The 26,010-nt window shown below is 46.3% G+C and overlaps 1 protein-coding gene across 1 annotated transcript in view; it reads left to right on the top strand.

Annotated features, from left to right (window-relative positions):
• Window positions 1–26,010, top strand: part of adamts18 (ADAM metallopeptidase with thrombospondin type 1 motif, 18) — a 156,929-nt gene that overhangs the window by 116,840 nt on the left and 14,079 nt on the right. Inside the window, 2 exon segments of the mRNA XM_078401737.1 lie at window positions 6,832–6,973; window positions 9,748–9,874. Of these exon segments, the coding sequence (XP_078257863.1) occupies window positions 6,832–6,973; window positions 9,748–9,874 (269 nt within the window).

Here is a 26,010-nt window from a genome sequence, read left to right as displayed (position 1 = left end):
CTTAAACTGTGGCCCCTGGTTCTGGACACACAGGAGGAAAGAAAGCGGGGCAGATTTGCGGGGTTGTCTATGGCTTTGGAAGGAGCAGGTGGAAGACAGAACTGCAGTCTACTGCTTCAGTTATGTAGCCAGCTCCCGTGGTGTCCTGAATCAACGTTGGATGTTAAACTCCTTGGCTGTTTCCCAGAGTAGAGTTGCACTGGGAGCGAGACCTGAACCTATAAATATCGCTTCAGTGTCAGAACCAAACGTCATTTTTCATTATCGGCGAGTAATTCAAGAACAGCACCTCTGCCGAGTGCTGAGAGCAGCATGTCTCTGTGGCTGATTCTCTGGAGCGACACTTGATTCCAGTGGGGGAGGAATAAGAGTACCTTTGTCAGGGAAGCTGGACTGTGTCCCGTTAATCCCACTGTCTCCGCCGTGTGAAAGTGCGTCGCATACAGCTCCCCCACCCCCACAGCCTCCATCAAGGATCTGGGGAGGTCCCTGTGTGATATTTAAATCTCTGCCGCAGAACGGGAGCTTAAAGCAAGCAAACACAATACAATACAATACAATACAATATATCTTTATTGTCATTGTACCCAGGGGTACAACGAGATTGGGAATGCGCCTCCCATACGATGCAATAATTTAAGTAATTTAGACAACAGCAATCTAACGAAACAATTGTAACAGTTTTGGACAGGGTAAAGTGCAAGTTGATCTATGCATTGTGACCATCCGGCTCAGCAGGACCGGTTCATAGCAGCAATGGCCCTGGGGATGAAGCTGTTCCTGAGTCTGGAGGTGCGGACGTAGAAGGCCTTGTATCGTCTGCCCGATGGAAGGAGTTCGAACAGACTGTTGCAGGGGTGTGAAGAGTCTTTGTGGATGCTGGTGGCTTTTCTGAGGCATCGTGTGTTGTAGATGCCCTCCAAGTCTGGTAGCTGTGTTCCGATGGCCCTCTGAGCTCTATGTACTACCCGCTGTAGAGCTTTCCTTTCTGCCTCCGTGCAGCTGAGGTACCACACAGGGATGCCATGCGTTAGGATGCTCTCTATGGTGCAGCGGTAGAAGGTCGTCAGCAGCTTTTGGGGTAGACCAGACTTTTTCAGTGTTCTTAGGTAGAACAGTCTTTGTTGTGCCTTCTTGACCAGCGCAGCAGTGTTATTGGACCATGTTAGGTCCTCCGAAATGTGAGTGCCCAGAAACTTGAAGCTGGACACTCTCTCCACACTGTCCCCATTGGCCCATCGTTGAGATGCGGAGAAATTTTTACATCAGAGGGTCCTGAAAGTGGGGCCAGCTGGTGCTTCTTATTTGTAGGAAGGATCTGCAGATGTTGGTTTAAACCGAAGACAGACACAAAACGCTGGAGTCACTCAGCGGGACAGGCAGGATCTCTGGAGAGAAGGAATGGGTGACGTTTCGGGTCGAGACCCTTCCTCAGTCTGAATTAGAGTCTGAAGTATGAAGAAGGGTGTCGACCCAAAAGGTAACCCATTCCTTCTCTCCAGAGATGCTGCCTGTCCCGCTGAGTTACTCCAGCATTTTGTGTCTATCTTCTTGGGACTCTTATGCCAGCTCATCAGCGGCATAGTGCAGCTGGTGTAGTCGCTGCCTCACAGCACCTGACACCTGGGTTTGATCCTGACTACGGGTGCTGTCTGTGTGTAGTTTGTACATTCTCCCTGTGACTGCATAGGTTTCCTTCGGGTGCTCCAGTACCCTCCCACATCCCAAAGACATGCGGGTTTGTAGGTTAATTGGCTTCTGTAAAAGTTGTCCCTTGTGCAGGATAGAACTGATGTACGGAGTGATGAATGGGCGGCCTGCACTCGGTGGGCCGAAGGGGCTGTGTCTGTGCTGCACCTTTAAAACTAATGCTCTCATGTGTCTCAAAGGCACGGGTATTGGTAAGTTAATTGTCCGTTATGAATTGCTCCTGGTGTGGGTGAAAAAAAAGTGGAAAGTAGAGGTAGTGTGGGAAGCATTAAAAAGAGGTTAATAGAGGATTAGTGCAAATGGGTGGTACATAGTTGGCGTGGACTTGGTACGCTGAAAGGCAAGTATTTGTGCTGTATATCTGTGATTCTGTGAAACAGGCCATTCAGCCCATTGTGTTCGTGTCAATCCCATATTCCATCAAAATGTCAGTTTGACCACTAAAGGAAAGATTTAAAGGGGACTCGAGAGGCAGCATTTTGCCATCATAATTAGCTGTGTCTCTAAAACTAAAACTAAGTCAACTCCACCAATCTTATGTGGCTGATCTATTTTGCCTCCTCCTATCTTCTCCCTGTAATCTTTGACGACCTTAATGCATAACCTCCCCAAATGGATAACCTAACTTATCCCTGGATTATATTTCACTTGCTTCAATTTTTGCCCAACCGACCAGGTGGTAAGTATCCTCTTGACTTTCAAAGCCTTTCTCCTCAATGCCCACCACAAACCCGGCAATCCATCTGCAGGATTATGTTACCTGAGCGGCGAAGGATGTAAGGAAGAAATTTTAGATTTTCATTCCAATAAGGAGCATTGATTCACTGTGTGTTTCCATACATACCACCAACTCTCAAACGCTCTGCGTTTGCATAGATACATGTCCGGAAGTGCCGTGTGTTTCCATGGATACCACCTCTGGTACCAATATTTTCCCAGATGGTCCAAGGTCGCATGTTTAAACAGGCCTTTCACGTTCAGAAGAGGTTCATCAGGATGTTGCCTGGATTCGAGAGGACTACCTGTAAGGAGTGGACAAAATATCACCTTGGCATACCCGATCTCCCAGTTGCCAAACATTATAACTCCTCTTCCCATTCCCATATTGACCTTTCTCTCCTGGGCCTCCTCCACTGTCAGAGTGTGGTTACACACAAATTGGAGGTGCTTTCTGTTTGGAGTCGGTACGTTCTCCATGTGACCACATGGGTTTTCTCCGGGTGCTCCAGTTTCCTCCCCCATTCCAAAGATGTGCAGGTTGATTAGCTTGTGTAAATTATCCCTCGTGTGTTGGATAGAACTAGTGTACAGGGTGATTGGTGACGTGCAGTTTTGTACATTGTGTAGAAGGAACTGCAGATGCTAGTTTATACTAATGATAGACACAAAGTGCTGGAGTAATTCAGCAGGTCAGGCAACATCTCTAGAGAAAAGGAATAGGTGACGGTTCGGGTTGGAACCTTTCTTCAAACTGATCTGAAGAAGGGTTCCGACCTGAAACGTTATCTATTATTTTTCTCCAGAGATGTTGCCTAACCTGCTGAGTTACTCTACCATTTTGTGTCTATCCTAGGTTTATAGGTTAATTGGCTCCAGTAAAAATTGTAAACTTGTTGTAGTGTGTAGGATAGCGCTAATGTATGCTGTGATCGCTAGTCGGCGCAGACTCAGTGGGCTGAATGGCCTGTTTCCGCTCTGTATCTCTAAAGTAAAGTATAAAGGTCTCGGTACAGACATTGTGGGCCAGATGGTCTATTTTTGTGCTGTACATTTTCTATCTTCTATGTTCTAGGTCTGTTTTCTGAGAAAAGGAATTGCAAACAATCTGTAAAAAGAAATATGCGGTGCCCATCGGAATTTTGGAGGAACATTGGGCCGTTTAGGCTTCCGTCAGTGATTCTTGCTTAATTGGTGACCTTTATGTGGAAGCCCGATGTTTATACAAGTGTTCAGTGTATAAGCTGCAATCAAGTGTCCCATCTCCCGAATACGGCTCAGTGTTTGAAGTCATTTGTCAGGCCAGCTGTAATGCAGCACCCAAACACATCCCTTAATATGTACGCCCTGCGGGCTTGGCTCAGGCGGTTGTTAAAGGGAGTTATTACCAGATATAGAGCCTCAGAAGAAGCCTTGGTAAATGAGAGTCTTGAATACAGCAAGTAACCGTGTCTGAAGAGGACACTTGACCTCAAAGTAAAAGCGAAATGGAAACCACTGACCTTTGAGCTCTCCCAATGCCTCACCGCTCCATTGGGAGGCGGCACACTCAAATGAGTGCTCTCTCCCACACCCTGGTCTCTCCAGGAATTAAGGTCGCTATTTGAAGCCACTCTACTTCCTCAAGGGAGTTATGAAGATGGCTATAATTGTGCAACCTTAGTCGATATGTGTAGCGCCAACTCTACATTTAGTTTAAGATAGACACAAAATGCTGAAGTAACTCAGCCGGTCAGGCAGCATCTCTGGAGAAAAGGAATAGGTGACGTTTCGAGGCCGAGACCCATCTTCAGACATTTTATCAGCATAATCAAGGACGAATCTTACCCCAGGTCACTTCCTCTTTTCCCCTCTCCCATTGGGCAAAAGGTACAGGAGTGTGGAAACACATATCTCCAGATTCATGGACAGTTTTTTCCCAGCTGTAATCAGGCGATTGAACCATCCTACCAACAACGAGAGAGTGACCCTGAGCCACTATCTACCTCACTGGAGACCTTCGGACTATCTTAGATCAGACTTTTCTGGCTTTATCTTGCACTAAACCTTATTCACGTTATTCCCTTTATCGTGTACCTGTACACTGTGGACCGCTCGATTGTAATTATGTATTGTCTCTCCGCTGACTGGCTAGCGTGCAACAAAAGCTTTTTCACTGTACTTCGGTACATGTGACAATAAACTAAACTCAAAACGTGCAATGGGCGAGAATTGAAAGAATCCCCATTACAGCTGGAGATAAATATCAAGCCCCTTTCCGAGCGGATAATTGAATGGGAGCAACAAATTATTTACTTCAACGCTCGCTGTTGTCTCCCTTGGCTTCCATTAGTGCCTGAAGCTAAACTTGACAGAAACAAGAATGCAGACGCAGGGGGGAATAGCTACAGAGGTGCCTCATTCCAATACCAACACATATATTTATCTGGATTTAGCAAGCTGTAAAATTTATTGGTCTAAAATCCTGTGGTCAAGAGAGCACCATTTAGTGGCTGATGTTATTCAGTGGCAGATGTTAAAGACTTGAATCAAGGATTTGGACATGCTGATACATGCTTTTCAAAAAATGCCAACCATGCATTTTGGGAAGAGCTGATAATCAGTCCAAGGACTATCTTTTGGGAAGAGCTGATAATCAGTCCAAGGTGCAGCCTTACAGCGCCAGCGACCCGGGTTTGATCCTGACTATGGGTGCTGTCTGTGTGGAGTTTGTACGCTCTCCCCATGACCCACGTGAATTTTCTCCGGGATCTCCGGTTTCCTCCCACACTCCAAAGACATACAGGTTTGTAGGTTAATTGGCTTGGTATAATTATAAATTGTCCCTAGATTGTAGAATAGTGCTGGTGTATGTGGTGATCAGAAGATATAGGAGCAGAATTAGTCCATTTGGCCCATCGAGTCTGCATAGCCCTTTGATCATGGCCGATCTATTTTTCCCTCTAAACCCCATTCTCCTGCCTTCCAGTGACCTTTGATGCCCTTACTAATTTAGACTTTAGAGATGCAGAACGGAAACAGGCCATTCGGCCCACCGAGTCTGTGCCAACCAGCGATTACCTCATACACTAACACTACACACGAGAGATAATTTTACCAAAGCCAGTCAACCTACAAATGTGTATGTCTTTGGAGTGCGGGAGGAAACCAGAGCACCCGGAGAAAACCTACGCGGTCACAGGGAGAACATACAGACAGCGCCTGTAGTCAGGATTGAACCTGGATCTTTCCTGCAGTAAGGCAGCAACTCTACGGATGTGCACTGTGCCCCCCTAATCATGGAACTATCATTCTCATCTTTAATCAGGCAACTGAACTGTCCTCTGACCAGGTAGGGAGCTATCCTGAACTCCCATCTACCTCATTGGAGACTTTCAAACTAATCTTTAATCCAACTTTACTGGGCTTTATCTTGCACTGAACATCACACCCATTACCCTGTATCTGTACACTGATAACAGTGGGGAAGAAGCTGTCCTTGAGTCTGGTGGTGCGTGCTTTCAAGCTTCTGTATCTTCTGCTCGAAGAGATTGGGGTGGAGAAGGAATAACTGGTATATACTGCCTTGCTGCTAGAGTAGGATAAAGTCGTTATGTTCTACGGCCACATAATATTTATAGAGAAAAAAAAAAGAACCACACCAAAGTGTGATTTACATTTCATTTTTTTTCTTCCCCAAGCTTTATTTCAGCATTGGGAATACTAGGCCAGTAATTTAACTGCTGTTCCAGATGTATCACAGCTCACCTAGTTAAACATCTTGGATAGACACAAAATGCTGGAGTAACTCAGTGGAATAGGCATCATCTCTGGAGAGAAGGAATGGGTGACGTTTCAGATCGAGACCCTTCTTCAGACTCTTCATTTTAATTCATTTATAATAAATTCAATACTATTAAACCCTGTGACCGCGTGGGTTTTCTCCAGGTGCTCCAGATTCCCCCCCACATCCCAAAGACATGTAGGTTAATTAGCTTGAAAATTGCTCCTGGTGTGTAGGATAGAACTAGTGTATGGGTGATCGTGGACGGCGTGGAGTTGGTGGGCCCAAAGGCCTGTTTCCATGCTGTATCTCTAAATGTGTATCTCTAAATGAAACGTGAGATGGACTGGGTCACATTTATTACTCACATAAATCTTCCATTAAGCAGGCTGCCATTCCTTTTCTCCAGAGATGCTGTCTGACCCGCTGAGTTACTCCAGCGTATATTGTGTTTATCCACATAAGCAGTTCCTTCCTGAACAATCTTCCATTAACATTGGGTTTAATTTTCTTTGTGCATGGAGAGCGATTCGCGTTAATCCTGTTCAACATTTCTTTTATGTTGCCCTCATTCCCCCCTCCTTGCCCCCCCATCTCCCTCCCTCCCTTCCACAACCTTCACCACCGCCCCTCCCCTACAGATTCTGTTGCAAGGCAAGAATCCAGGTGTTGCCTGGGAGTACACGTTACCAAAGGCTGCTAATGAAAGCAAGGCAAGCGAGCAGAGGCACAACTACACCTGGGTGGTCATGAGATCAGGTTGCTCTGCATCATGTGCTGGAGGTGAGTAACCCTCCCATTCATCGGAAGAAGAAAGCTCTTGTATCGCTTGTATTCACTGGAATTTAGAAGGATGAGAGGGGATCTTATCGAAACATATAAGATTATTAAGGGGTTGGACACGTTAGAGGCAGGAAACATGTTCCCAATGTTGGGGGAGTCCAGAACCAGGGGCCAGAGTTTAAGAATAAGAGGTAGGCCATTTAGAACTGAGATGAGGAAAAACCTTTTCAGTCAGAGAGTTGTGAATCTGTGGAATTCTCTGCCTCAGAAGGCAGTGGAGGCCAATTCTCTGAATGCATTCAAGAGAGAGCTAGATAGAGCTCTTAAGGATAGCGGGGTCAGGGGGTATGGAGAGAAGGCAGGAACGGGGTACTGATTGAGAATGATCAGCCATGATCACATTGAATGGCGGTGCTGGCTTGAAGGGCCGAATGGCCTACTCCTGCACCTATTGTCTATTGTCTATTGCTATCTCTCTCTATCTTTCTCTATAGCTCTATCTCCATCCCTTTCTATCTCGCTCTCCCTATCTCTCTCAATTTCCCTCTCTCTCACCATCTCTCACTCTCTCATTCTCTCTCTCTCCATCTCACTCTATCTATCTCCATCTCTCTCTATCTCTCTCTCTCTCTTTTTAGACTTTAGCGCAGAAACAGGCCCTTCGGCCTATTGAGTCTGTGCCGACCAGCGATCACCCCTTACACTAACCCTATCCTGCACACTGGGGACAATTTTATAATTTTTATCCAAGCCAATTAACCTCCTACAAACCTGTTAGTCTGTGGAGTGTGGGAGGAAACCGGAGTACCCGGGGAAAACCCACGCGGTCACGGGGAGAATGTACAAACTCTGTGCAGACAACACCCGAGGTCAGGATTGAACCTGGGACTCTGGTGCTGTAAGGCAGCAGCTGCACTGCGGGGCAGCTGTGACGGGCCCTCTCTCTCTCTCTCTCTCTCTAGAGAGAGAGAGAGAGAGAGAGAGAGAGAGAAGAGAGAGACAGAGAAATGCTGACATACTTTCTGTTGGAGGCTTTGTCCTTTTCGTAGCCCGTGGCCCCACGCATGAGGAGCAGGCTAGTGAAGTACTTCCAGTTGTGTGCTGATCTCTGAAGCCCACCACCAAAGGCTGGGCTCAGTGCAGTGGCTCACTAACATGCCGAGACCTGCCGTCTCATTCTCCCTTCTCTTCTTATGTCCCCGACTGTTTGTTTTCTTTTGTGATCATCAATGTACCTCCAGTTTAAATTCCATTTGGAATATTTTGGAGGACCAAGATCCAAGAACCAATGTACCTACTTCTAATCTTTTGACTGTGGCTGAGGTGATAGACAATCGACAATAGACAATAGGTGCGGGAGTAGGCCATTCGGCCCTTCGAGCCAGCACCACCATTCACCGTGATCATGGCTGATCACCCACAATCAGTACCCTGTTCCTGCCTTCTGGGATGTGGAACGTTTAGTATAGTACAGCAAGGAAACGGGCCTTTAGGCCCACTGAGTCAAAGACAACCAGCAATCCCCGCATGCTAACACTATCCTACACATTAGGGACAATGTACAGTTTTTTTTCAACCTACAAACCTGTACGTCTTTGGAATGTGGGAGGAAACCAGAGCTCCCGGAGAAAACCCACGCGGGTCACAGGGAGAACATACAAACTCCATACAGACAGCACGTAGTCAGGATCGAACCTGGGTCTCTGGCGCTGTAAGGCAGCAACTAAACTGCTGTGCCATTGTGCCGCCCTCATGTGTGTGGTTAAAAAAACAGCCAAGAGATTTAGACATAACCCTGTGGTTCAGATCCCCTCAGTTTGATTTTACGCAGATTTTTAGTTTATTCTAGTTTATTGTCACAGTGAAAAGCTTTTTGTTGTGTGCTAACCAGTCAGCGGAAAGGCTATACATGGTTACAATTGAGCCATCCACAGTGTACACTTATAGGATAAAAGGAATAACGTTTAGTGCAGGGTAAAGTCCAGTAACGTCCAATTGAAGATAGTCCATGGGTTTCCAATGTGGTAGAGCTGGCACAGACATGATAGACCAACTGGTCTGTCTCTCAGTGTTGTGGGGTTCTCAGAAGAATGAGAACTCTCTCCAGCCTATGGGACAAGAAGAGAGATGGTACGTCAGAGAATAACATGAAGAACTGGAGCATCAGTCAGCTACCTGCCCTAACAATTTGCTAATCCCGTTAATATGATGCTGACTGATTCAACATTGTCCTGAGCCCTGATTTCTTGTCTGCACCCTATAACCACTGACTCCAATATAGAGAGGGGGAAAGGGGGTGAGAGCTATGGGAGAATTGGGTATGCTCCAGTGTTCCAGGGTTAATGTGGTGAACAGGAAAGAGACGGGGTGTGTAGGGAAGATTTACTTGAAATTGGAGAATTCAGTGCTGACTTATGTTTATAAATGATAGGGGAATAAGTAGGCCATTCGGCCCATCAAGTCTACTCTGCTGTTCAATCACGGCTGATCAAACTCTCCCCCTCAACCCCATTCTCCTGCCTTCTCCCCATACCCCTGACACCCGTGGCAATCAAGAATCTATCTGTCTCTGCCTTAAAAATATCCATTGATGGTTTCCGCAGCCTTCTGTGGCAATGAATTCCACAGATTCACCACCCACTAAAAAAAAGAATTTCGCCCTCATCTCCTTCCTAAAGGAACGTCCTTTTATTCTGTTTTTTGGAATGCAGTCACCTCATGAAATCTTTAGCTGAACTTACTCAAATATTTACACCCCCTTATTCTTCTTGCAGGTAAAATGGTGACCACGCCCTACTGTTTGCAGGACCATCTCATACAAGTCAACACCACCCTGTGTCCTGCACACGCAAGACCCACAACAGGAACAATTACCTGCAACACACAGCCATGCCCAGCAAGGTAAATATCGAGAACTGACACACACGTGTGTGGGTCTCACTCCCCTTAATGGAGGAGAAGTTAGATGTGAAGTGTTGGAGCAGCTCAGCGGGTCAGGCAGCTTCTCTGGAGAAAAGGAACATGTGACGTCTCGGGTCGGAACCCATCTTCCGATTGAAAGTATGGGGGAGTGGGGGGGGGGGGGGGGGGGGACTGGAGGTAGGAAAAGGCCAGAACAAATCTGGGCTGGTAACAGATACCAAGGAAAGATGGAGCCCAAAAAGACCAATAGTTGTCAGTGGAAGAGGTGATAACGAAGGGATACTAGGATGCAAACAGTGGAATTGGTAGGACAACTAGAGTGGGGGAGGGAGGGAGGGAGGGAGGGACTGCAGGGAAATCAATATTCATACCACTGGGTTGTAAGCTGCCCAAGTGAAATATGAGGTGCTGTTCCACCAATTTGTGTGTGGCCTCCCTCTGACAGTGGAAGAGTCCTAGGACAGAAAGATCATAAGATCATAAGGCATAGGAGCAGAATTAGGCCATTCAGCCCATCAAGTCTACTCCACCATCCTATCATGGCTGATCTATCTCTCCCTCCTGACCCCCTTCTCCTGCCCTCTCCCCATAAACTCTGACCCCCCCTTTCTAATCAAAAATCTACCGGGTGTGGTCAGCGTGGGAATCTATCAGAAAGGTCAGTGTGGGAATGGGAAGGCGAGTTAAAATGTTTGGCAACCGGGCGATCGTGTTTTTTGGGGCCTTCCATGTCCTCTTGCAGAAATTCATTTAAATGGTGAGAGGTTACAGAGCTCGGAAATGGATCTGGGAGTACTAGTACATAGTTAATAGAAGACCAGTGAGCTGTCATTTATTGTGAGGGGAATCACTATTTTTAGTTTGGGTTTAAGTTTATTATTGTCGTATGTGCCGCGGTACAGTGAAAAACTTTCCATTTAAACCAGCTATTGCTATACATAAATACAACCAAGCCAAACTCAAGCACAATATGTAGGGCAACGGGGAAGATTTAGAGTGCGGAATATAGTTCTCAGTATTGCAGTGCTTCAGTTCCAGAGACAAAGTCCGTTGCCCACAATGGGTTAGACGTGAATTGGACGGTATCCTAGCTAATGGAAGGACCATTCAGAAGCCTGATAACAGAGGGGAGGAAGCTGTTCCTCAGTCTGGTGGTACACGCGTTCAAGCTTCTGTACCTTCTGCCCGACCGGAGTGTGGAGAATAATGAATGACCGGGGTGGGACGAGTCTTTGATTATGTTGGCTGTTTTCCCGAGAAGTCTGGTCTGCGTGATGGACTGAACTGCGTCTACAAATCTCTGACAGTGCTGTTCCCAAACTAAGCTGAGATGCAACCCAACCTAAAGCAGGAAGCTTACAGATCAAGAGCCCTCGTGGACATTCTAGTGACCATTTCCAATCCTACACAAATCCCATTTAATTACCCCCTATATTCCTCTCAATGGCTCTCATCCATCTACACAATGCCATAAGGTCCTATGATAGGAATAGAATTAGGCTTTTTGGTCCATCAAGTCTACTCTGCCATTCAATCATGGCTGATCTATCTCTCCCACCTAACCCCATTCTCTTGCCTTCTCCCCATTACCTCTGACACCTGTACTAATCAAAAATCTATCTATCTCTGCCTTAAAAACATCCACTGACGGCCTCCAAATCCACAGATTCACCACCCTCTGACTAAAGAAATGTCTCCTCATCTCTTTCCTAAAGGAACGTCCTTTAATTCTGAGGCTATGCCCTCTAGTCCTAGACTCTCCCACTCATGGAAACATACAAATGGAAATTGTGGGTGGCCAATTGTTACCCACACAGTCACGGGAGGGATGTTCAAACTCCATGCAGACAGCATCCAAGATCGGGATCGAACCCAGGACTTTGGAGCTGTAAGGCAGCAGCTCTACTAGCTTTGCTACTGTGCCACCCACTGAGTATCGCAGTGATCCCACAACCCAGTTCCAAAGGACAAACGTTCCTCTAATATGGCAGATACGGTGGCGCAGCGGTAGAGTTGCTGCCTTACAGCGAATGCAGCGCCGGAGACTCAGGTTCGATCCTGACTACGGGTGCTGTACTGTACGGAGTTTGTACGTTCTCCCCGTGACCTTACGTGGGTTGTCTCCGAGATCTTCGGTTTCCTCCCACACTCCAAAGACGTACAGGTTTGTAGGTTAATTGGCTAGGCAAATGTAAAAATTGACCCTAGTGGGTGTAGGATAGTGTTAATGTGCGGGGATCGCTGGGCGGCGTGGACCCGGTGGGCCGAAGGGCCAGTTTCTGCGCTGTATCTCTAAATCTAAAATCTAAATCTAAATCTAAAATATCAAACTGTGGGAACTGGGGATAGGACACCGATGTGAAGCCTTTACCTCAGGATTTGTAAAAAATCATCCATGAATGTTTTTCTAGTGGTTACGTGTAATGCACTATGAATTAAATGAGTTCAGGTTTAGTTACATCTCCATGTTACTGAGGATTAAAGGTGATCTCGGTGCAAGTGACATTATAGTTGCTGCTCTTTGTTCGTATCGTGATGCTTTTGAAGTCAGGCTTTTAGGCTTCCGTTACACTTTAGAGACACAGCGAGGAAACAGACCCTTCAGACTAGCGAGTCCACGCCGACCAACAATTACCCCATACACAAGCATTATCCGACACACTGAGGGCAATGCACACTTTTAATCAAAGCCAATTAACCTTTGATGTCTTTGGAGTGTAGGAGGAAAGCAGAGCAGCCCGGTGCAGTCACAGGGAGAATGTGCAAACTCCGTACAGAGTCAGGGTCAAACCTGGCTCTCTGGCGGGCTGTAGTTGAGTTGAGTTTATCCTCATGTGCACCGCAATACAGTGCAAAGGCAGCAACTCCACTGCTGCACCACTGTGCTGCTCTTAACAGGTTCCGCAATAGGTTATGTGAACATTTAATTAAGTAAATTTGCCTGTCACCATTATTGATGTCCTTCAGGTACTTTGTGGGTGATCTGAAAGGGGAAATTTAAAACTGAAACATTAGGAGCAACAGGTCGGCGTTGGAGTAGGGAAATTCCGACAAGCAACAATGTCGGAAACGTGGAAGACCCCAGGGGTCGGTAATGGATCCGGCCTACAGTGGGTTAGAGTGTTTGGGGGGGGGGAGGAGGTGAAGCATGAGTTGTTAAGGACACCTGTGGAGGCCAGGTACGCTGGTCCCAAGGGAGGTGAAGAGTTACAGCAGGACCTCCCAGCGCTCCAGCTTCCTGAATGGGAGAGAACAAAGCTAGTGCTTCAAGTTTGCCCCAAAGTACCAGAGTCAGAAGCAAACTGAATGTAGCTGACCAAGAGAAGAACTAAGTTGAATGATTCAATAATCAAATGGTGCTTTATCATCACATGTACCTAGGTACAGTGAAATTACTTTAGAGATGCAGAGTGGAAATAGGCCCTTCAGCCCACTGAGTTTATGCTGAGCAGTGATCACCCGGTACACTCACACTATCCTACAAACTAGGGACAGTTTGCAATTTACAGAAACTTATTAACCTACAAACCTTTACACATACAGCTCTGGTTTCTTCCCACACTCCAAGGCATACAGGTTTGTAGGTTAATTGGCTTTGGTAAAATTGTAAATTGTCCCAAGTGTGTAGGATGTTTTAGTGTGCGGGATGAACGCTGGCCGGCATGGACTCGGTGGGCCGAAGGGCCTGTTTCCGTGCTGTATCTCTCAAGTATCTCTAAAGTCTAAACACGATGAAAGTTGCTGAGCTTCACATTCACTGTTCCATCCATTGGAAGTTATCAGGAGAGCCGCCAGTTTACAGGTTTCCCCTTTCTGAACGAGATTCTGGCCGTTGTACATGCATCATTAGTGCAGTCAGCCCCAGTGATGAATGGGCAGTGTCATGAACTCCCTTATCACCTTTGACTCCCTGTTGCTGAGAAGCCCTGCATTTCATAATAGTCTGACCCAGATTGTACCGTCTGTTATTAAAGTGCGGTCTTCGGAGACAGGAAGTTTTTGTTGAACAAACAGTCGTCTCTGAGGTAGGGTATCGCAAAGTCCTGTCCCCTGCAGACTTTGTTACTTTACTTCTGCTTTTTTGTTTTGGGCTGCCTTGATGAGATAAAGCTTCATATTGTTCACGTGCCATCTGGCTTTATTAATGAGACCAAGGATCTTGAGGTCCAAGTCCATAACTGCCTGAAAGTGGCAACACGAGTAGGTAGTGGCAAAGAATTCATATGGTATGCTTGCTTTCATAGGTCAGGGGCATTGAGTGTAGGAGTCAGGAGGTCATGCTGCAGCTTTATAGGTCTTTGGGAGGTTCAATGTAAGGGGAGAAGTGTACAGTTAATGGCAAGCGCCTGAACAGCATTGATGTGCACAGGCATCTTGAAGTCCAAGTTCATAGCTCACTGAAGGTGATGGCGCAAGTAGATAGGGTGGTGAAGAAGGTGTAGGCGTATGCTTGCCTTCATTGCGAGGGGCATTGAGTATAAGAGTCAGGACGTCTGGAGGATCTGCAGCTCTGTGGGACTTTGGTTACGCTACATTTTGAATATTGTGTGCAGTTCTGGTCGCCCCTTTACAGGAAGGATATGGAGGCTTTGGAAAGGGTGCAGTGGTTTGCCAGAATGCTGCCTTGATTATGGATACTAGTTACAGTGAAAGTTTGGCCAAACTTGGATTGTCTTCTCTGAATCACCGTGGGGAGACCTGATAGAAGTATATACCAAAGGATTCAAAGGTCTTTTAGTGTCACATGAACCAATTAAGGTCCAGTGATATGCGAATTACCATACAGCCATACGAAAAAAAGCAACAAGACACACAACTACATAAAAGTTAACATAAACATCCACCACAGCGGATTCCCCACATTCCTCACTGTGATGGAAGGCAAAATAGTTCAATATCTCTTCCTCTTTATTCTCCCGTGGTCGGGGCAGTCGAACCATCCGTTGGGGCGATCGAAGCTCCTGCAGCCGGCGGTCGAAGCTCCCGCGTCGGGGCGATCGAAGCTCCCGCGTCGGGGCGATCGAAACTCCCGCGGCTTGGAGTTCCCGAAGTCGGTCTCTGACCAGAGACCACGGGCTCCGCGATGTTAAGTCCGCAAGCACCCATGGTTGGAGCTTCAAGGTCGATCCCTGGCCAAGGGATCATGGGCTCCGCGATGGTAAAGACCCGTGGGCTCCCCGCGTGGAGTTCTCAAAGGTCGGTCTCCAGCAAAGGCTGCCAACTCCACGATGTTAGGCCGCAGTGCAGACGGAGATACGATATGGAAAAAAAATGCAACTCCATCAAGGTAAGAGATCAGAAAAAGTCCCCCCCCAACCCCAACCCCAACCCCCACCACCCACATAAAAACAAGCTAAAGAACACTAAAAGCATAATTTAACACATACTATTAAAACACAGACTGTTGGCGAGGCAGCCATTGCTGGCGCCACCCAGTGTTGATATAGGTCAGGTTCCTGCCTCCCTCCCCGGCAGAGTGTTCCAGGCACTCACCATCCTGCTTCTTAATAGGTGGCAGAGTGACACAGTGGTAGAGTTGCTGCCTTACAGCGCCAGAGACCGGGTTTCATCCTGACTACGTGGTACTGTCTGTACGGAGTTTGTACGTTCTCCCTGTGAGCACATGGGTTTTTTTTCCTGGTGCTTCGGAATCCTCCCACATCCCAAAGACGTGCAGGTTTGTAGGTTAACTGGCCTCTGTAAATTGCCCAAGTGTGCAGCATGCATAAGAGGGATGACGTAAAACTAGTGCACGGGTGATCGCTGGTCGGCGTGGACTCGGTGGGTCAAAGGGCCTGTTTCCACACTGTATCTCTAAACTAAACTAAATATTAGATAATACCAGCCTCCGTCACCCACTTAGCCAGTGTGTCGTCTACCACCCACTCTATGGGTGGTCGGGTGGATAGTTGGTTGACATTTCTTTACTAGATCCCAATGCACACTCCCTTATGCAGTAGAAAATTTAAATCATTGGAGCCACAACAAAGTAAAATGATACCACCCAGATTAAGCAGAGTGCACTGTTACTGCAAAAGCGGAAGGGGAAACGATTGACTTTTTTTTAACGTACATGACAAAGACATGACCCTGACAGGGTTAACTTTTGAGACTTTGCAAAGACTGAGTGTCAGGGTCTGAGGGGAGACCTGATGGAAGCATTCTGAGAGACCTATGTCAAGGTAAAATTTACCAGAGGTATTGGAAGGGTAGTTTTTTCTTTCCCCCCCCCAGGCTGGAAATGTCAAAGACTAGAGGGCATTTAGCTTTAAAATGAGATAGGGAAGGTTTAAAGGAGATGTAGGGGGCAATTTCATTTTTACACTGAGAATGATTGGTGTCTGGAACACGCTGCTGGGGAAAGCAGTGGGAAGCACGAATGACAGTGATGTTGAAGAGACATTTAGACGGGCATCGTGTATAGTCTTTTCGATGACTGGGTAGCACGCAACAACAAAAAACTTTTTCACTGTACGCGGTTCACTGTAAACTAAACTCTCGCCCGCCCCCATCCATCCACACACAGTTGAGAAGATGTCAGGCTCTGAAGCAGGTGAGCGGCACTTTGTTGTGTACAAGTTAAAACCCGTTGCCCACGTCAAAGTCACACAAAGGCCATTGTGCAGTGCGCTTTGTGTGTCTGTACATCAGTCTCCGATGTGCATCCGAGGTATATTCCACAAGGCATTGAATTAAAAGAAGGTTTATTTATCTATTTCTCCCCTCCCCTCTACGTGACTCTCCTCAGTTTCCTCCTCGGGGGGAGGACAGGTCCATGGGCGTCACCGGTTCCGCTCATTACCGTTGTGACAGGACTTGTTTGAACCGACTTCTCACGAGAACACGACAGGAGCTGTGAAAAGCAGAGTGCTGGAGTAACTCAGCGGGTCAGGCAGCATCTGTGGAGGCAACGGATTGGGTTGGAACCCTTCTTCAGAAGCAAGAGATTCTAGCAGGAGTAGGTCACTCAAACCTGTCCCACCATCCAATATCATCATGGTTGGAAAAACACAAAGCGCTGGAGTAACTCAGCGGGTCAGGCAGCATCTCTGGAGGACCTGTATCGGCAATATTTCAAGTCGGTTCTGAAGAATGGTCCCAACCCGAAACGTCATTATCCATGTTCTCCGGAGATGCTGCCTGACCTGCTGAGTTACTCCAGCACTTTGTATCTTTGATAGGCAAAAAGCGCTGGAGTAACTCAGCGGGACAGGCAGCATCTCAGGGGAGAAGGAGTGGGTGACCCTTCTTCAGACTGACTTTCAGACTTTGTATCTTTGTTTGTGAACCGACATCTGCAATTCCTTGTGTCTCCATCATAATGGTGGATCTGCGGCAGTCCTCCACTGCTCACAATTTCATGATCTTTCAAAAACGTATCTCCCTCCTCTTTAAATACCACCAATGGCCCATCCTCCACAAACTTCTGGGGCAGAAAATTCCAGGGAGTCAGAATCTCCTGCAAGAATTTGTTCCTACACTCCTCAATTTCAAATACGATACGATACGATACGATACCATAGAAGTTTATTTATCCCAGGAGGGAAATTAATTTGCCAACAGTCATTAAAAAAACACAAAATACATGAAACATGAAAAATAAAGTGACGAGTGGTAAGGGGGTTGGGGATGTGCAAAGTTTGAGGATGGGGGGGGGGGAGGGTTAATCTCAGCCTCAGTCTACCCCACGACAGAAGGGGGAGGAGTTGTAGTTTGATAGCCACAGGGAAGAAGGATCTCCTGTGGCGTTCTGTCCTGCATCTTAGTGGTGGAAATGACTGGCCTCTGATCTTATAGCGGTGTACCCTCATTCCCATCATTTAATCAGGCTGATCACAAGATTCGACCCCTGGATGTGGAGAGGATGTTTCCACTAGTTGGAGAGTCTAGAACCAGAGGCCTCAGAATAAAAGGACGTACCTTTAGAAAGGAGATGAGGAAGAATTTTTTTAGCCAGAGGGTGGTGAATCTGTGGACTCCATTGCGACAGACAGCTGTGAAGGCCAAGTCAATGGGTATTTTAAAAGTGGAGATTGATAAACAGACCCTTCAGCCCACCGTCCACGCCGACCAACAATCACCCATACACTACCTCGATCCTAAACAATTTACAGAAGCGAATTAACCTACAAACTTGCAAGGCCACTTAACCAACAAACTTGCAAGGCCACTTAACCTACAAACTTGCAAGGCCACTTAACCTACAAACTTGCAAAACCACTTAACCTACAAACTTGCAAGGCCACTTAACCTACAAACTTGCAAGGCCACTTAACCTACAAACTTCCAAACCTGGTTTCTTCCCACTTGGAAAATGGGAAGGAACCAGAGCAGCTGGAGAAAACCCACGCTGTCACAGGGAGAACGTACAAACGCTACAGATAGCACCCGTAGTCAGGATTGAACCCAGATCCCTGGCGCTTTGAGGCAACACGTCTATTTCTACGGCACTGTGCCTCCACTGTGTTCTTGATTAGTAAGGTTGTCAAAGGTTACAGGGAGAAGGGGAATGAGAGGGAAAAATAGATCAGCCGTGATCGAATAGAGGAGCAGACTCGATGGGCCAACTGGCCTAATTCTGCTCCTGTGTCTTATGAACATGAACATGGTTTTCCCCGTCACTGACTGCCCCGATGGCAGGAGACCTACATGTACACCCCTTAGTCCTCAGTAGATATTTCACAGCCCCAACGCTAAACATGCTATAGTGTTTAACTTTACATTCTTGCCACCATTGTTCTATTATCGTCATTAATCTCAGCAAATTAAACTAGTTACTGCTAGTGAGGCAGAGAATAATTTGTTAAATCAGTGCTATAAAACAAGTCCAGTGGGGAAATAATCTTTTTATTAGCTTATCAATCCCAGCAAGGTAGGGAGTGTCACTAGCAGGTGTGAGAGAGGGGTGGGGGGGGAGCGGCACGGTGGCGCAGTGGTAGAGTTGCTGACTTTCAGCGCTCACAGCGTCAAAGACCCGGGTTCGATCCCGACTACGGGTGCAGCCTGTACGGAGTTTGTACGTTCTCCCCGTGTCTGTGTGGGTTTTCTCCGAGATCTTCGGTTTCCTCCCACTATCCAAAGACGTACTGGTTTGTAGGCTAATTGGCTTGGCATTTTGTAAATCATCTCAAGTGTTTGTAGGATAGTGGGAATGAACAGGGATTGTTGCGTGGCATGGGCTCAGTAGGCCAAATGGCCTGTTTCCGCACTGTATCTCGAAACTAACCTAAAAGTTAAAAATGACTTCCACTATTCAAAAAGATAGTTATTTTTGAAAACCCTGTGGGGAAAATAACTTTGTTATTGGAAATCTGAAACTCTTGCCCTTACCCTCCTCATTAACATAATTGTTGTTACAATGCAATTTTTTGTGACATGAGATTTTTTGGGGTCACAACTATTGCATTACAGCATCACTACTAGTTGTTCCTCCATACTTGGGTCATATTTAGTTTAGGTTTATTTTGCCACTTGACACCTGAGGTACAGTGAAAAGATTTGTTTTGCGTGCGATCCAGTAAGATCAGATAATACTATAAATAAATACAATCTTTCGTCAGAGGGTGGTGAATCTTTGGAATTCATTGCCACAAGAGGCTGTGAAGGCCAAGTCAATGGATAGAATCTTGATTAGTACGGGTGTCAGGGGTTATGGAGAGAAGGTAGGAGAATGGGGTTAGGAGGGAGAGATAGATCAGCTATGATTGAATGGCAGAGTAGACTTGATGGGCCGAATGGCCTAATTCTGCTCCTATCACTTATGAACAATCATGACAACAGACATTCCAGAAATCAAGACAAATAATACTGAAGATAGACACAAAATGTTTGAGTAACTCAGCAGGTCAGGCAGCATCTCTGGAGAAAAGGAATAGGTAATGTTTCGTGTCAGAACCTTTCCTACAAATAATACTGAATATATCCAGCAAGTCAGGCAGTATTTGTGGAACGAGAGGCAGAGTTAAGGTTTCAGGTCTGGGACTCTTTATCAATTGAAACTCTGATGAGGGGCTTCAAACTTCAGACATTAATTATGTCTCTTTCCACAGGTAATGCCTGCTTTTTCTGTTGAGTTTAGTTTTGAGACACAGCTCGGTAACGCGCCCTTTGGCACAGAGTTCCTCTCCGACTCATGATCATCTTATACACGAGCTCTATCCTACACATTAGGGATAATCTGCAAATTTTACCAAAGCCAAATTAACCTACAAACCTGCACATCTTTTGAGTGTTGGAGGAAATCGGAGCATCCAGAGAAAATACACGCAGTTAGTTACAAGGGGAACGTTCAAACTCCGTACAGACAGCACCCGTAGTGAGGATTGAACCTGGGCCTCTGGCGCTCTAACTCTGCACCACTGTGCTGCCTAACCAACTCAACTTTTGTTTTACGTTTCAGATTTCCAGTTTCTTGATTTTTATTTCCCCAAATCGAGGTTTCCCCGCCTCGAGGGACCTGCCAGATGAGATTGCTCTGTTATATCTGTTACTGTCATTTATTCTTTTTTTTTCAACCTGTTGAAAATTAAATGTTTCCGTGAAGGCTGAGGAACTGATGTCTTGGGGGTTTGTGTTATGAGAATTGTGGCTGGTTGGAATTTCATCAAAGTCTTTTAGCCCTGGAAAAGATCTTGACAGTAATCCAGAACATCATCACTAAACCTTTGCAAGAATTCATTTGACCATAGCATATTTATTAGATCAGGTACAGCCTTTTGAGTTTCTGCCAAGTCGCTATTGTAACTGGCAATTTAGTGTGATACAGTCTGCACTCAAGAGGTGTGTTATAAATCTCAGCCCAGAAGTAATATTAGACATTGTTAAATTCACATAAAAGTTAAGTTGATTTTTGAATGTTTCTGACAGCTCACCATGGCAGGAAGTTAGAAAATTCCTATTTGTTCCTGATTTGGTCAATCCTTCACTGTGTCATAAGGATTTCAGGAAAGTTGAGGGATGGGTGTTCAACAGTTGTAATGCAACTGTACTCTGCTTTCACAAGGAATTAAAGCCTGACTTCCCAAACTGACCCCAATAGGACACATCTACAAGGGTGAACTCGGGTGTAGAGAGCAGTGTCAAAGTCTATTTTGCGGTTACTCCATTGATTAAAAACCTTGAAATACTAAGATACAAGCTGCGTGGAGAGGTTGGACAAACTCGGATTGTTTTCTCTGGAATGCCGGAGGTTGAGGGAAGACCTGATGTAAATGTACACAATTATGAGGCATAGGTAGGGTAGGGTAGGGTAGGGTAGGGTAGGGTAGGGTAGGGTAGGGTAGGGTAGGGTAGGCAGTCAGACCCGTTTTTAGATGGATGCCTGTATTTTGTCACTAGGGGTGATGGTGGAGGCTGATACGATGGTGCTTTAAAAGTCTTTTAGATAGGCACATGAATATGCAGGGAATGGAGAGGTATGAATCATATACAGCCAGATGGGGTTAATTTATCTTGGCATTGCCATCTCAGCACTGCCATTGTGGGCTGAAGGGCCTGATCCTGTGCTGTACTTTTCTATGTTCTATGTACCTATAGCCACGCTCCAAGCACCAAGTTGGGGCAGATCCAATGACAGAAACAAATGTAGACACAAAGTGCTGGAGTCAATCAGCGGGTCAGGCAGGCAGCATCTCTGGAGAACACGGATAGGCGGCATTTTGGATCAGGACCCTTGTTCGGACTCAGTCGTCTTCAGACCCTCCTTCAGTCTGATGAAGGGTCCTAACCTGAAACGTCACCTATCCTGTCCTCCAGAGATGCTGCCTGACCCGCTGAGTTACTCCAGCACTTTGTGTCTTCCTTTGTAAACCAGCCTCTGCAGTTTATTCTGACTCCATTGAAACTAGTATTATGTTTACTGGCTGAGAGGCTGATTTGGTTTGACTGTGAGCAATGATCGAATATTCCATCTTGAACAAATCCCCAAGAATCGTTTACATCTCGACCAAAATACAATCAGTGCAGACATTCTTTTGGCTGCGCTGCCTGTTACAAGTAGCAGATATGAAGGTCCTCAAAGAGGACTGTATCATTCAAGGAGATTAGTTTGTTGAATTTGGCGTGTACGGAATGGATAGTTAATGCAATAAGAGTACTAAAGCACTGTTGAGCCAATCACTCAGTCTAGGCTGATGTTAGCTCACCTTTTTCAGATTGTCAGACACAGTAATTGCTTTTCGCTGAGTCCCCAAATGGTGGTTATCCGTTTTAATTCTGTGAGCTGATGCCCACTTAAGGTTGAGACTTCCCAGACACGTTTTACACCGGTGGAGACTGAAGTCTCTTAAATCATCTGTCTAGAAAGTGCTTCCTTTATTAATATCTAATATTGTTTGTACTCTTGTGGCATCTTGTTGCAATGAAAATGCTTCAGATTGATCCACCTCAGGTCTAACGTTTCCACAATGCAGCTAATAAAATGCTGAATGTCAGTGAAGTCAAACTCAAGCAGATGATGTGCACTGTTCTGAATGGATAATGCCTTGAATAAAGTGCTCAGCATCATTTGATGAGTGATAGCAGTGAATAGTGGTGCAGTTGGTCGTACAATGCATACATATGCATATTTGTCATACGCACTGGATACGAACTGGAAGAATGAAATTCTTTTAAAAAAGACACAAGATGCTGGATTAGTCAATGGGTCAGGCAGCATCACAGGAGAACAAGGATTGGTGACGGTTTGGGTTCGGACCCTTTTTCAGGCTGAAGGAAGTTCTGAAGAAGACCAAGTCTGAAGAAGGGTCCTGATCCAAAACATCGCCTTTCCATGTTCCCCAGAAATGCTGCCTGACCTGCTGAGTTATTCCAGCACTTTGTGTCTTTTATGTAAACCAGCATCTGCAATTCCTAGTTTCAATAATGAAACACTTGGAGACACACAGGTAACTACAGATGCTGGAATCTTGAGTAAAACACAAAGTGCTGCAGATACACAGAGGGTCAGGCAGCATCTCTGGAGGAGATGGCTATCCACCCATCTGCCATCAAATTCCCTCGTCACCTGTTTCTGCCTATCAGTAAGTGAGGCCCAGGGCAAATTGGAGGTGCAACAGCACCTCATATTTCGCTTGGGCAGCTTACACCCCAGCGGTATGAACATTCACTTCTCTAACTTCAAGTAGCCCTTGCTTTCCCTCTCTCTCCATCCCCTCCCCTTCCTAGTTCTCCGACCAGCCTCACTGTCTTTGACTACATTTTATCTCTGTTCCACCAACTCTCCTGACATCAGTCTGAAGAAGGGTCTCGACCCGAAACGTCATCCACTCCTTCTCTCCAGAGATGTTGCCTGTCCCGCTGAGTTACTCCAGCATTTTTTGTCTATCTTTGATTTCAACCAGAATCTGCAGTTCTTTCCTATACCTATCACTTGTCCTGCTCCTAACACATTTCCAGCTTTCTCTCCCCCCCCCCCGCTTCTACAATTATTATGAAGAAAGGTCCCAACCGGAAATGTCATCTATCCATGTCCTCCAGTGATAATACCTGCTGCAGCTTTACAGGCACATTAGATTTAGATTTTTTTTTAGATTTAGAGATACAGCGCGGAAACAGGCCCTTCGGCCCACCGGGTCCGCGCCACCCAGCGATCCCCGTACATTAACACTATCCTACACACACTAGGGACAATTTTTACATTTGCCCAGCCAATTAACCTACATACCTGTACGTCTTTGGGGTGTGGGAGGAAACCGAAGATCTCGGAGAAAACCCATGCAGGTCACGGGGAGAACGTACAAACTCCGTACAGACGGCGCCCGTAGTCAGGATCGAACCTGAGTCTCCTGCGCTGCATTCGCTGTAAGGCAGCAACTCCACCGTGCCGCCCAATGCAACAACATACATAAATATACAATAAATCAGTAGATATTCTTGTAAACTAGACCATGATAGTGCAAAAACCATAGTATGTAGAGCAATCATAGCAGTGCAAAGTCTGTAGTGGTTTGGTTGTGGTTAGGGTTGCAGTTAGGAGTTGTGCAGAATGGCTCAAGAACTCGATAGTTGATGGGAGGATGGCACTGTGGTGAGGCGGTAGAGTTGCTGCCTTGTAGTGCTAGAGACCCGGGTTCGATCCTGACTATGGGTGCTGTCTGTACAGAGTTTGTAAATTCTCCCTGTGACCGCGTGGGTTTTCTCCAGGTGCTTCGGTTTCCTCCCACATTGCAAAGACGTGCATGTTTGTAGGTTAATTGGGTTTGGTGAAGATTGTAAATTGTCCATAATGTGTAGGATAGTGCCAGTGTATGAGGATTGCTGGTCAGCGCAGACGTGGTGGGCCAAAGGGCCAGTTTTCACGCTGTTACTCTAAACTAAACTGAAAAAAGTTGTGCTGAACTGGAGATAACAATCCTCAGGTTCTTGTATCTTCTTTCCGGTGGTAGCAGCGACACGAGAGAGTGGCCAGGCTGGTGTGGGTCTCTGATGGTAGCAGCAACAAGAGAGAGTGGCCAGGCTGGTGTGGGTCTCTGATGGTAGCAGCAACAAGAGAGAGTGGCCAGGCTGGTGTGGGTCTTTGATGATATTCCTGTCCTCTTGAGACAGCACTTCTGTAGATCCCTTCAATATTGGTGAGGTCAATATCCGTGATGAACCAGGCAAAGTCCACCATTTTTTGCAGCCCCCTTCATCGCTGAGCATTCAAATTTCTAAACCAGGCCGTGATGCAACCAGTCAGATAATAACTAGGATCTGACGTATAAATAATAACATCTTAAAAATGTATGACACTGAAGACCCATTGTGACAATGCCGGCCAAGAAAGAAATGTCTAGACTAATCCCATCTCTCACTCCAAAGCCACATGCGTTACAGGACTTCAAGTGGTCTGGGTACATTCGCATTGTGGAGAGGACATCTACTTTGACTAATCTTTCAAGTGGCAAAGTCCATACCCTACCATTCCTTGGGTGAAACGTTCCTTCCTCAAGTCCCCTCTTATCCTTCTAACGTTTACAAATTAATGGATGGCATCCCTTGCCATCCATTGGTCTCTCTGTTAAGAGTCAGCAGAGCAACAGGCCCTTCAGCCCATCAAGTCTGCGCTGACCATCAAGCACACATTTTCACTCGCCCTATTTTATTCTCTGCACATTCCCCATCAACTCCCCCGAAATTCCACCACTCACCTGCACACAGTGGAAGCACCTTACAAAGGTCTATTGACCCAACAACCAGCACGTCTTTAGGATTAGAAGGAAGCCCCATCGAGCAATAGGGAGAACACTCCACAAAAACAACGCCATAGATCAGGATTAACTCTGTATCTGGAAAGGGTTGCTAGAGGAAGCTATAGAAGTGGATGCAATTATCGACTTTTTGGACACATCTGGAAAGATGTCTGGATAGGTAGGGTTGAGAAAGCTATGGGCCAAATAGGACGCCCAATATGCCAACACGGTTAGCATGGCCAACATGGGCCAAAGGACCCATTTCCTTGCTGTACACTTCTATGACTGGGTCAATGGTGTTGCGAAGTAGGATCTCTTACTTCCTGTGCCACTATGCTGTCCAAGAAGCTTCAGGGTTTTGTTTTTAGTTTAATGTTTGGCTTTGGGCAGCACAGTGACGCAACTGGTGGAGCTGCTGCCTCACTCTAAGTAAGTTTCAGAGACCCAGGTTCGATCCAGTCTTCAAGTGCTGTATGAACGGAGTTTACACATTCTCACTGTGACCCAGTTACAGCTTAGTTTATTGTCACGTGTTCCGAGGTACTGTGAAAAGCTTTTGGTGCATGCTAACCCACGTGAGTTTCTTCCAGGTCCTCTGGTTTCTTCCAACTTCTCAAAGATGTGCGGTTTGTAGGTCAATTTTTAGTTTAAAGATATAGTGCGGAAACAAGCCCTTCGGCTCACCAAGTCCACGGCGACCTGCGATCCCCGCACACTAGCACAATCATACACACACTAGGGACAATTTACAATTTGTACCTAAGCCAATTAACCTTCAAACCTGTACGTCTTTGGAATGTGGGAGGAAATCGGAGCACCCGGAGAAAATCCATGCAGTCGCAAGGAGAATGTACAATCTCCATACAGACACAACCCATAGTCAGGATCAAACCTGGGTTCCTGGCGCTGTGAGGCAGCAACTCTATCATTACCCCACTGCAAGTT

The sequence above is a fragment of the Rhinoraja longicauda genome, chromosome 6 (genome assembly GCF_053455715.1).
Source record: "Rhinoraja longicauda isolate Sanriku21f chromosome 6, sRhiLon1.1, whole genome shotgun sequence".
Lineage (NCBI taxonomy): Eukaryota > Metazoa > Chordata > Chondrichthyes > Rajiformes > Arhynchobatidae > Rhinoraja > Rhinoraja longicauda.
This window is presented reverse-complemented; position numbering and strand designations above follow the sequence as displayed.